The sequence below is a fragment of the Maylandia zebra genome, linkage group LG17, assembly GCF_041146795.1.
Source record: "Maylandia zebra isolate NMK-2024a linkage group LG17, Mzebra_GT3a, whole genome shotgun sequence".
Lineage (NCBI taxonomy): Eukaryota > Metazoa > Chordata > Actinopteri > Cichliformes > Cichlidae > Maylandia > Maylandia zebra.
Window position 1 is genome coordinate 1,598,717 of NC_135183.1, and position 12,912 is coordinate 1,611,628.

A 12,912-nucleotide genomic window follows, 5' to 3' on the forward strand; every position below is an offset into this window, starting at 1 on the left:
ACATAGTGTGTCTTTGTCGTGGCAGATGGCTGCCACTACCTGAACCGGGAAGTTTTTCCTTCCCACTGTTGCCAAATGTTTGCTCGTAGGGGGTCATCTAATCGTTGGGCCTTCCCTGTATTATTGTAGGGTCTTTGCCTTACGATGTAAAGTGACTCGAAGTCACTGGTGTTGTGATCTGGAGCTGTAAAGATAAAATTCAACTGAACTTAATTGACCTTTGTGCTAAACATTCTTTAAAATCACCATTATGGTTTTGTTCTTATGATGCAGTTGTATTTGTCATTAAATCCCGGTGGGTTTGTGCCTTCTCAAAATTAAATCTTTCAGGGACCCTCGTCATTAAGGTACTGAACTTTTAACACACTAATATTTCTGCAGTTAGCCTTACTGCGCACTGAGGGACTGTCAGTAAGAGAAGGGATTCATTCTTGAACACAGAAGCAGGGTCATTACTGTTTCTTCATTATCTAATAAGCTGATAGGTAAATAAAGCACATGTAGCCTCACCATGTCCATGGCAGAGCCAAATGGAGTGTTCACAATAAGTTGCCCAACAGGTTTGGGGTGGCTGTAGTTCAGGAGGTAGAGCAGGTCACCTACTGATCAGTAGGTTGGTGGTTCAAACACTGGCTCCTCCAGTCTGCACGTGAAGTCTGCATGTCACGTATCCTTGGGCAAGATACTAATCCCAAGTTGCTCTGCGATGCATCCATTGGAGTGTGAATGTAGTTAGAAAGCACTACGTGTAAAGAAAGTGCTTGTGAGAATGGGTGAATGTGGCATGTTGCATACAGTGCTTTGGAGAGTAGAGAAGCGCTATATAAGAATCAGTGCATTTAATTTGTGGATTTAAATACGACATGTCAGAAGACCACATGGTCTGCAAACATGACCTAAACTGGAGTGTTTAATTTTTGTGGCAAATATATATGTCTTATTTGATTGATTGATTGATTGATTGATTGATTGATTGATTGAATGCTTTATTGGCCATATGCAGGTTACCCCGCAGAGGAATAGGACCCCCCGACTTACACACACAACAAAGACATCACATGGGAATACAGTCGGAGATCGGCAGCGTTGCAGAGAAAACACAGAAAAATTACACAACAATGGGAAAAAGTACAAGAGGAAAAAAAGAGACCTCTTCTCAGGCTGGGCACCTATGGGAGAACAGCATGAGAACAGGAAACAAAAAAAAAAAACTCCTCACAAAAAAAAAAAAAACTCCTCACAAAAAAAAAAACTCCTCACAAAAAAAAAAACTCCTCACAAAAAAAAAACTCCTCACAAAAAAAAAAAACTCCTCACCAAAAAAAAAAAAACTCCTCACAAAAAAAAAAAACTCCTCACAAAAAAAAAAAAAAACTCCTCACAAAAAAAAAAAAAACTGTCAGAGAAAAAAAAATTGAAAGTATTACTAACCGCATCTTGTTCTCTGTCCATATTTACAATAATAACGATCAGCTTTTTCATGACAGTCTTACTTTTATCCAACCTTAGTTTTTAGAGCTACTCTAGATATTATTAGCTAAGCTAACATTAGCTACTAACCTACTGTTAGCTACTCTCTTAGTGGTGTAAGGTGACAGTATGTGACAGTTAATAACTACAAAAGACATGGTCCTAAATATAACTAAAGGAATAAAAAAAGGTTTTACTTACCTTGCAGTTCTACAGCAGTAGCTATAATATGGGTTTGATTTTAAATGTATTGGTATAATCCACTGATTTATGCAAGCATGGATCTAGGAGGCAAACAAAAAGGAGGCAAACAAAAAGGAGGCAAACAGTGGCTAAAGTTAGCAGTTGGCACCCAACTCCTTCTTTGTCTTTATCCAGGGACAAAATGGAAAGTAGGAATCCGGCTGTTTGTTATTATTATTATTATTATTTATGCTTATTACACAGAACCTACCACAGGTAACTGAGTGGTAATATCTTGGAAATTACCACATTATTACATTCTTGTTTTTTCCTTGTTACCCTACTATTACCACTTTATTACCAAGCTCTATTTCCACATTGTTACCCCCAGTTTTGGGGCCCTTATTATGCAATTACATAAATTTCAGCATAATATTACTCAATTGTAACCACTGTTGCTTCCATGATATTAGTTGGCAATTGCATAAATTGCATAAATGGTAACTTAGAGATTACCACCTTATTACCCTCTTGTTTCCCCCTTGTTACCTTACTATTACCACTTTATTACCGAGCTGTAGCAGAAAGTGCTACCGGAAGTTGAAGGGCCACCAAACTTGGACAACAGGGCATTGGAAAAAATATTGCTTGTTCTTCTGAGCCTTGATTTCTGCTGCAACATTTAGATGATAAGGTCAGAACCACCCTGGATTGTCTCAGCAGTCCAGGCTGCTGCTGGTGGTGTAATGCTGTGGGGGATATTATCTTGGCACACTCTGAGCCCCTCAGTACCAGCTGAGCATTGTTTAAATGCCACAGTCTATCTAGTCAAAAGTAAGAGATGTTGTAGTCAACAAAGATTTGACAGTGTCTTCTAACTAATCAAACTGTATATTGCATTTTAAAAATTTTGTATTAATACATTTTTGTTGCATCCAGCAGTCATTAGGAGTAAAAACTGAGTTACATCAATGCCATATGCAAGAAGTACTTTGTGTGGTGCAGCCAGTGTTAATTTACCTGCAGGTGGTCTCACCTGCCAGATGATTTAGTAGAGACTTTGCAATCAACCTCTGCGAGAGCTGTTAAGTCTCATGGGATCATGTGCGCCCCTCTGCTCACTTCTTCCCCAGCAAGGTTTGCAAGCACAGGCAAACAGATAGATGTCAGGCAGAGGTGGTTTGAAATAAAATCACAATTTTACAGGCATGAATGCATTTACAAGTATGGAGAAACCTGTGTGTGTGTGTGTGTGTGTGTGTGTGTGTGTGTGTGTGTGTGTGTGTGCGTGCGTGCGTGTGTGTGTGTGTATGTGTGTGCGTGTGTGTGTGTGTGCGTGTGTGTGTGTGTGTGTGTGTGTGTGTGTGTGTGTATGTGTGTGCGTGTGTGTGTGTGTGTGTGTGTGTGTGCGTGTGTGTATGTGTGTGCGTGTGTGTGTGTATGTGTGTGTGTGTGCGTGTGTGTGTGTGTGCGTGTGTGTGTGTGTGTGTGTGTGCGTGTGTGTGTGTGCGTGTGTGTGTGTGTGTGTGTGTGTGTGTGTGCGCGCACCGCTGTGGCCCAACCCAACCTGCCTGCAAGGCTGTTATTAGGGTTGTTAAGTCGTGAGTAGTTAATTAAATCTAGCAGAGGTGATCACAGTTGGGTGTTTTCACTGTGTCGGTGCATGTAATGATTAGCACAGGGCCTGTGTTAAACATTAGGATGGACCTCGTTATATTAATCTTCTGTAGTTCTTACTTCCTCTTTGTATACTTTAAAAACACAGCGCTTACTTCAACATCCCTTTTTTCATCTTTTGCTTTTCAACACTTCCATTGTGACTAGTGTTCATGTGTTTTTAGCACTTTTTTCTACCATCACACCTGGATTTGTTTTTTCACCTGAGTGTTACTACGTAGTAGCATTTTGATACACTAAGTGAGAAATATTAATTTGATATTTATAGAGGATTATGACACGGCTGTGCAGTTCCATTCAGCCGATGTTATAACATTTGCTCCTTTCCATATTCCACAGTCATAGTGTCAGAGGTTTAGCTCTGTTACTAACTGCTTGGCTAACATTGGTGTACGACAGTTGAAAGGAACAAGCACAATGAGGGCTTTAATGAAGCAAGTGAGCTTTCCGATCATTACATCTGTAAAGATATTTGCATCAGAGCTGCCCCAGCACTTAAGAAAATGTACAATGAATGACAAATGTAAGGATGTATAGGAGTATCAGGGGGCAGTTGTAGACCAGCAAGCCTCCAGGCGTGTGATACACCGGCAGTTACTGTTGCTCTGTAACTGTTAAAAATCTAAATATGCAAATGTCTTTGGCCAGATCACAATAATCATAACCAACCTGGCAAGGGCCAGCTTTTGATACTTAAAAATGCGCTGACCTTTGGCCAGATTTCTGTCTTAAATTAAAGTTGGATGTACAGTCCTACTTCCTCCTGACCTGTCTCCAAACCCTGTTTCTCTCTCTTCCCTGCTGGACCTCAGAATAACTCCGCTGCTGATGTGCTTTTCAAAAATTCCCTCTCAACGTGGCCTCACAGAGAGCAGACTGCTCTCCTGGCAGCAGGTCATTTCCCTCGCTAACGAGGTGAGTGAGGAGGAGAAATGAGGAGAGAGAGACACACATTCACAGAGAGATGGAGTAATATGTCAAGAGGAGAAAGAGGAGAGGAGGAGAAACGGGCACAGATACGTGATGAGATGAAGAAGAGAGAGAATGAGGTAGAAGAGGCATTCAATGATTCGTGGACTCGCTCGGGTGATATCTGAGGCCCCTCTGTTATACAGACATGCACAAATATATACACTGACAGTGTTAAACACATGCATGAAAACCCAAGTGAAAATAGGTCTGCAAAAATGCATTCAAGTTTGACTTTTCCTCTTGTCCTTAGGAGAGGTGAAGCCAGTAGCTCTGAACGTTTGTGTGAGTGTGAGAAATGAAAGTAACGGTTTCATGGCTGTTGTGTTTTTCCCCCCGCGCAGCCCGAAGATGCGCCTGGGGACTGAGTTCTGTAGCACAAACATCTGTTTTCTCCTCTTTTTTCTCTTGTAAAAGCCATAACAAACAGCAGCCCAGCACGTCAACAGAATCTTTAATACGCTCCCCCTACGCCCGCACGCCTGATTCTACTCCTGTAACTTAACACAAATCACCTGTATCATTGTAATCTCTTACCTGATAAAAAACATCACTTTGCAGCAGGGATATGATCAGTGGAATTACATTTAGTTATTCCCGGGTTTGCTCAGCAAACACAGGAGTGGTTCTCTCCTAGAAAGAAGATACGGTCAGTTCCTCGCGGGAGATAATCTCTTTTTAGTAACTGTGACGCCTACAATCGGCACGGACACGTTTTCCTGGCACCGTGGACACTATGAGGAGGTTTGCTGGTAAAATGAGATATAACTGTTTGAAAGAGAGTGACACCTTCCCATACAGAATGATTGATGGTACCAAATTAAAACAAGCTCCAGTGCTTTAGCAAAGGTACTATAATCCTTCGTTGACAAAATGATAGACTAGACCATCAGTGTTTTAGGGACTTTATGACGAATTTGAGATAATGATTTTTTCTTCCTTTGGAAATTTTGCAGCCTTTTGAAAATCTTGTTATAAGTTTTTATTCCACCAAACTATGTTTCAAAAAGTTCTGACAGGTGCTCAGTGATCAATCATCAGTTCCTTCTGCTTTCTTTAAAACGTCATACGAGCCCGAAGATGCAGAAAACTAGAAATGATATATTCTTCTAACCATATTGCAAAGCATAGTGTCAGTTTCAGCATTAATTCTTTTCCTTACAGTTAAAAAAAATAAGTAGAAAACTGACTAAATTCCACACCAAGTTACAACAGTTGATGGCATAATCACATGGCTTTCATCCAGAGGAGACTTTGCCTTCATCTTCATCAGGGCAGTCACGGAAGTCTAAAGACCTGCTGGGTTTCAGGCAGAAAGATCAATTGCTAAAATGCTAACGACACCATTTAACCCCCATGCATTTCACTGTTGCTTAGTGCACTATACTGTGCTGCAACAAAAGTCTCCATGCTAACAGAATTCTAGAGTTGCCCTTATTTATTTGGATGAAGCATTTTTTCTGCAAACACTGACCAACTACCCACTTAGCACCAGTGAAAATTTGACGAGTGTCCTGCAAATCAGAAATGGAGAATGTAGACTTTTAAAGTAAAAATGTGCACCGTTTGGAAGATGCTGCATTCAGCAGTGAGGCACAGCGTTGGTGCCCTAGTGCAACAACACTAGTAGGGCACACTTGGCTATGGTCTCACATGATACCCTGCACTAAAATCTGTGCACAGTGCATTGAAATGTGATGCTCAAACAGTGTTTCTCCTTAACTATGGTGGCAAAATGGAAGAAAAACTAATGATGCATCTAAACTTAAGCTTTCACTCCATCACAGAGACAGAAACAACAGATCCAGGTGTAACAATGAAATAAAACACAACCTTCTGAGCAATGACGCCGTCTCATTCTTTGCCTTTGAATCAAGGGAGCAGGTGGTTGGTTGACACGGGTCCTGAAACTCGTTCCATCTGTTTGCTTCTCATCCACACACATTTACTCTGTCTGGCTTCCACTGACACTCCAGTGCATACCTCCACCTCTCGTGGCTCTCATCAGCTTCCTACTCTCACTACAGCCTCTCTACAGTCTGCAAACACCATAAAATGTACTTTATTTTAATAAAACAAGCAAAATGGTTGGTTTGAGCGTTTATGTGTCAATCCAAGCATCTCACCACTTGTTATCAGTGTCTTCATGAATTTTTCTCTTTGCTTATCTATCGCTGTTAAGCTGAATCAGCACGTGCTGGTCATTAACACAAGGGTTTCTTTCGTCTTCTCCTTTACTCGCTCTTTATCCCTCACAGAGAGAATCCGCAGCATCAATCGTATAGCTGAGCTCATCTGTTTTAATTGAGACATCTATGTTAAGATCAACATGAATATTAAATTCCACAGGCTCCATTAATATGCTAAGGCCAGTCCAAGTGTTTTAATATTCACCATGTAAATTATTGAGCTTGTGTTCATGGGCAGTGTTGGATCATTCGTCAGAAATGTTTAGTCTCTGATCTTCAAGAAGTAATGGAATTTTAATCGCACGCACTCAAGCTGAAACAGGAGGTGATTTTCCATGATGCACTGTCGCATCTGCTTGACCAGCCGTCCCCGCATTGTTGACCTCCAAGCTGCCATTTTTAGCTTTATTAATTAGAGGGAAAGGTGGAAAACATTCATTGTGACAGATATTTCTTCCTATCTTCAGTCCTGTCTTTCTGTCTTTGAAGTTCCTAACCATGTAAGACACCCGCCCACACACATCGGCACACACCGGAAATTATTCCGAAAAATCCTCATCTGATGTTTCACTGAGCACAGACGTGTCGGCAGTGGCCGCAGCGATAAAGTTGGTGTTTTGAGTGACTGCACTCAGCAATTTATAAAAAGTTGGTTGCATGGCAGCAGCCGAGGACGTTGTCGCCTGCGGTTGCACACATGTACACAAGCGTGCAGCGTGTTGTCGAGGAAGATGGATCGGAGTACAGATTGTAAGTGACATGTTAATTTCTTCTGCATCACTCACGGCCAAGGCGTCCGCTATCAAAGTAAAGGGACACGAGCCCCAGCCATCAAGGCTTTCCTCTTCTTTTTTCCCTTGTCTTCTCATCCTGGTGCATTCCAGGCTTGATTGTGCGCAAGGAGATGTTTAATATATCTTTCTACTCACCCATCTCCCTCAAAACCATTTGATTTATCCCTTTGCTCTACATCCTATTACTGCTTTCATGTCCCGAAGGTCAAACTGCATGTTTAGCGACTGAAAGCAAGCATGGTCGGGCATCGCAATTACAAGGTTACACGTATCAGAGCATCATTAAACATTGTTAAGGAATAATGGGTCAGCATCGCGTGTCAACTTTGATGATCTCCATACATTTTCGTGAGATATTCTTAAAGTTGCAGACAGCTTCCAGAGGTCGGGCCACAAATGTGCTACCAGTGCCAAAAGTTACATAGATCAGAAAAACTCCACGTAGACCGTCATCACGAAGAAGCTTCAACACAACAGATTTCACAAGTTTACTGTATATGTTGTTTTGCAATATAACTCCCTCTCATTTTGTAGCACTTAGTTGTTCAACATGCTCTTTATCCACGATGCAGAAACAGTTTGGTCATGTTACTAAAAATGTGTTTTCTTTTGCAGTTTTTAAAATCTTGCTTTGATGTGTTTTCCTCTTTATTAGTGTTCATCTCTGACTATAAAGCAGATATTAAATGATAGAAATGAGCTCTGCTCAAATAACGCAGGGTGTTTCACCATGATTAGTTCTTCATGTGTGATTTGCATGCACTGAGGAGTGGCAGATACAAAATACACATAAATAAAATACAGCGGTCATACAGACAGGTGAAACAAAGGAAATGCAGTGCTGTGAGGTGCTTATGTACTGGACAGCAGCTCCGCTTTATTTTCTGGGTCCTTTAAATTAAACTGTGAGAATGAATTCTACAACAAACGATCAGCCAGCAGATTATTGAGGTCAGGGTAATGGTAAATGGACTTGTTCTTAGCGCTTTTCTAGTCCTTTTGAGCAATCAAAGCACTTCACACAACCTCAGTCAAGCATGCACTTTTTGCTATGCTACCATTCACACACACTCATACTCCGATGGATATCTTCCCCAAGGATATTTGGCATGTAGACTGGAGCAGCCAGGGATCGAACTCATCGATTTTATCATGTAGAATTTAGACTGACCGAGTTCTGATTTACACCCGGTAATAAAAAGAAAGGTCCTGTGTTTAGTGCAATGCTCAACTCCAGTGTTCAGTGTTGTTAATGTAAAACTGGAGAACTAGAAGGTTTGCGACACCTGTTGGATGCTGTAAGACAAAGCATGATGTCTCTGTTTTCTCTTGTGTGTGTATGCAGGCAACCCTGGTACTACGGCTGGGGCTTCAACCTGCCGCGAGGTCAAGCTCTGCTGGATAAGTGGAACCAGATCCCAGACAACACAGACATTCTGGTCACACACTGCCCTCCACTGGGTGAGACACATATTACAACTGACACACACACACACACACATGTGCATAGATATTCAATTTGAAACACTGTTACTGACATACATTTTTAGTTGCAATTATTTGGTAGTGGAATCATTTTTTTTGTCAAATTTACATGTTTCAGATCATCAAATACATTTTTACATCTTATAGATATTTTACATCTATAAGGATAACACAGGTACAATATGAAGTTATTAAATGATGACTGTGAAAAGCTGCTGCATAGCCCAAGTGCCCTTGAGCATCAGTTTAAGGACTGATGGCCTGGCGTTCTCCGTCTGAATTTCCCTGGTAGAAGTTATGCAAGCACAATTCAGAGTTCCACCAATTACAGCAAGTCGTCGATGCAGCCCCAGACCACCATCATCACCACCTTGTTTTGGGTTTGTTGTACTTTTTGTCTCGTCAGTCAACCTGTTAGGATACTTGTTCATGTTGCAGCAGTGCAGCACGGGCAGCAAGAGTGAGCTACGTGAATGTCTATAGGAAGTTTATATTCAAGACATAAAGACAAGGTGTGAGTGTTTATGTCTGTTTTGTGTCTGCCGTACAGATCAAATTCATCTTCAGTGACTACAAGTCAAAGGTTCAAATCCACACTTGTTTACATTCAATTATCTTGTAGCTTAACTGTTACTTTTTTCTTTTGTTGCTTGTGTAAATTAAAGGTTCAGTTTAATACAGTACATGTTTAAATCCGCATTGCAGTCGATCTGGCTTGTGTAAATAGACATGGACACTAGAGTAAATCCAGCAGAAAACATATTTTAATTAGCCGAAGTTAACCTGTCTACTTCATTTGAGCAGCCCTCCCTTAAATACATATGCAACGAGGAGAGAGGTGCACTCAGAACACTGAGACAAAGCACACACAGATGGTTCGATAAATACACCACATGTGTTTGGAACAGAATGCGTCACATCTGTGCGTGGAGAGACTCGCAAAAACTCACCTAATCTTTTATTTATTTTTCCATTTATTGCTAACTTTCAGTTCAAAAGAGAGGAGGAACCAAACACGGCATAATCTCGGCTTGTTGGAAGGAGAAAAACGGAGCTTTGCTGTGTGAAATTTCATAAATTAGGGAGGCCAAGAAAACATGAGGAGGAGGCTGAGAGAGATAGCATGGAACCAGAAAAACATACAAAAATTTGAAATTTAGGTGGAAAACACAACTGATGACTGAAATCGTGGAGAACAAGACTAGACTATGTCATCATGTCAGTTCAGAGGCCACGCCCTTTGTAAGCCAGCCCATATGGAAAAGAAATAGAAAAAACTTGCATCAGATTTGGCTTGCTTCATATAGTGAATCATAGAAGGCTTCTATGATTCACTCATGAAAGTGGCCACTTTCTCATTACTTTCATATATTGTTCCAGTAAGTATCCAAAACATACAAGTTTCATTATATAATTTTTCAAGGGATCTTATATCTGTTTTCACTCTTGTATGCTTTTCATACAAGTTTCACACAAGACAGATACAAACTTTATAAGATTTATATATATCTTTTCCGTATGGGAGGGGCCGTTTCATGGAGCAACATGTTTTGTTTACAGGGGCGGAGCCATAAGCATCTATCTATCTGTGCTTTTTACTTGATGTTGATACGATCGTCTCAGACTGAAAGAAGGCTAGGTAAACTGACTGACTAAGCTACATACTTTCAGCCTCCACAGATCTATTTTGCGCATGTGTTTGTGCTGCATTGGTTATAGATTTGTAGATGTGGAGCGGCAGGTTTCTGCCCGCTTTCTCCGATTATTCTGGTCAGCTCAGATCACTCACACTTACAAACCTTCTATTATTATTGATTAAAAAGTATTTACTATATTAGCTATTACTCAGTAATTTCAAAAGATATTAGAGGTCACAATAAATCTATACACAGAATATTGGCACGGTAACTAAAATTTAAATTTAAATTTTAAAAAAAGAAGAAAAATAAACCAATAATAGAAAATAATAAACAAAGTTCGGGGCTTCTGAACTACACTACAAGTATGAGTTACTGTCCAAGCCCAACTCTGTGTCCTGAAGCTGATATTTCTGAAAAAAAAGTTGGCGACACACACGTGGATGCTATGAAGCTGTATGTATCAAAAAGCAGCAAACAAAACTTCAGCTTCTGGTGACATTTTGACAAATCAGGCTGCATTTACTGACGAGTCTATTTATGAGCCTCTCGTTCAGCTCCGTCAGAATAAAAACACAGCAGTGCCCTTTGTTGTTTGGGGGTTTTTGCATTGAGAAACTGAAATGGACTCAGTCTCAGTTGCCTTGTGTCAGACCTCAGCTGCCTGTAAGTGTTCACAGAGCAGTTGAAGCAGACATCATTGCACACAGTCACAGTTATTTTGGGCGTGCTGCAGTCTGCAGCCACTGTTTTCCATAATGTGACTATGACATTACAGGAAGGCCTGTGTGCCTCTGACAAATCAAACTCATACAGTGTATTTGAAGCTGAAATGTGGAACAAGTCGGGTATTAAGATTAAGAAAGCTAACTGTGCTTTTTTCTTTTTTTCATAAACGAGCAGCTTTGAGCTTTTCTGTGAGCAGTGAGAAAGCGTGTCACATGCTTGACGCATGAAATTTGACCGCGGTAGTCCTTGTAGAGACACTACAGAAAACCATACAGTCTGTATATGCAGACATTTATCCACAGCTTTTGTAGACGTGCACACACGCACAGCTTGAGCATGCTCTGTCAATGGTTCATTTACCTTTCAAATGAAAGAGTGGTGGAAAGGGCCCCGATGAATCATTGTTGGATTGAGTGGATGCATAAAAGGTGAAAGTAATCACAGCGATGACTCACACAGATCAGTCAGCTCATCTTGCGCTGCCTGAGAGCACACTTTACCTGTACAGGAGATCATTAGCCTTCTTAGTAATCACTTTTCAGCTCATACACACTTGTTTTCATCCTCTTACACACCAGTGTTGCAGCAGTCTGAATAAACACAGATGCTAGCTCACAAGCTGACTGACATCCTGTGCAAGCATCACAAATATGGCTAAACACACACTCCTTTCTCTCCTGCACACACACTTTCACACCTCATCTCCTGCTGCAGCTGTGGTGTTCAGATGAGTGTGTGTGATTGATTTCCTTGTCTGCGTCTCGGCTGCGAACACGGCCATTTATTTTCCATTCAGCTTAGCCAAGTGTCTCCAGCTATCTGCTCATAAGCCACAGGCATATGGAGCAGCTACAGCAGGCTACTAATGCATGACACACACACACACACACACACACACACACACACACACACACACTCGGAGCAAGACTTGGAGGGAATGACATGAAAAAAAAAGTAGTATGGAAAAAGGGAAAGGAACACAAACGCGGACACTACAGTATTTTCTAATTGTTTTTAATAAGACGAAGTAAAACACAACAGATGAGAAGGTGAAGCAAAAAGGAGCAGGAGCAAGACATAATTTCGCACTGCGGCAAAAGCAAACGTCTTTTATGAGGCGCGATAAAGCTGCAGATCGGCGGCTAGAGAGGAAAAATATGGCCCCTTCATCTGGCTGTGAGGAAGAAGTTAACAGCAGAGAGAACAAGGGAGAAAGTGAGACAAAAAGAGGAAAACAGGCTCAATGCCCAAAGCAGCAGCTGCTTCGAAACAAGGAGCACATTAGAGTGAAATACCCCGAGACACAAAAAGCCCTCGTAACTTCTCACTTTACTTCCACCATCTCCCAAGGCTTGTAAAAATATACTTACACTTTTAAGGCATTTTATGCCTAAACCCATCCTAAACGTGTGTGTGTGTGTGTGTGTGTGTGTGTGTGTGTGTGTGTGTGTGTGTGTGTGTGTGTGTGTGTGTGTGTGTGTGCGTGCGTTAGATAGATGTCGTTATTCCTCTGCTGAGCACAAGCGGGTCCATTAATTCTGCTGTGAGCAGTTTGCTGGGGAATATAAAAATGTATAAAGGCTGTCTTTCTTTCTCTTTGTTTTAAAAGCAAACAGATCAGCAGCACCTCTGATGTAGTATCGGGGCTTTCATTGTGGGAAAAGTCCTCCCATTATACAATTAAACTTATAGCATTGAGTGGCCTGAAGCCCCAAAACATCATTTCCAGCTGGAGCTTAATCAATAAGAAAAACCAGGACATTTAAATTTGTTTGCCTG

At 41.1% G+C, this 12,912-nt stretch overlaps 1 protein-coding gene across 1 annotated transcript in view; it reads left to right on the forward strand.

Annotated features, from left to right (window-relative positions):
• Nucleotides 1–12,912, forward strand: part of mpped1 (metallophosphoesterase domain containing 1) — a 95,278-nt gene that overhangs the window by 68,729 nt on the left and 13,637 nt on the right. Inside the window, exon 5 of the mRNA XM_014410944.3 lies at nt 8,628–8,743. Within this exon, the coding sequence (XP_014266430.1) occupies nt 8,628–8,743 (116 nt within the window). The remainder of the gene's footprint in view (nt 1–8,627; nt 8,744–12,912) is intronic.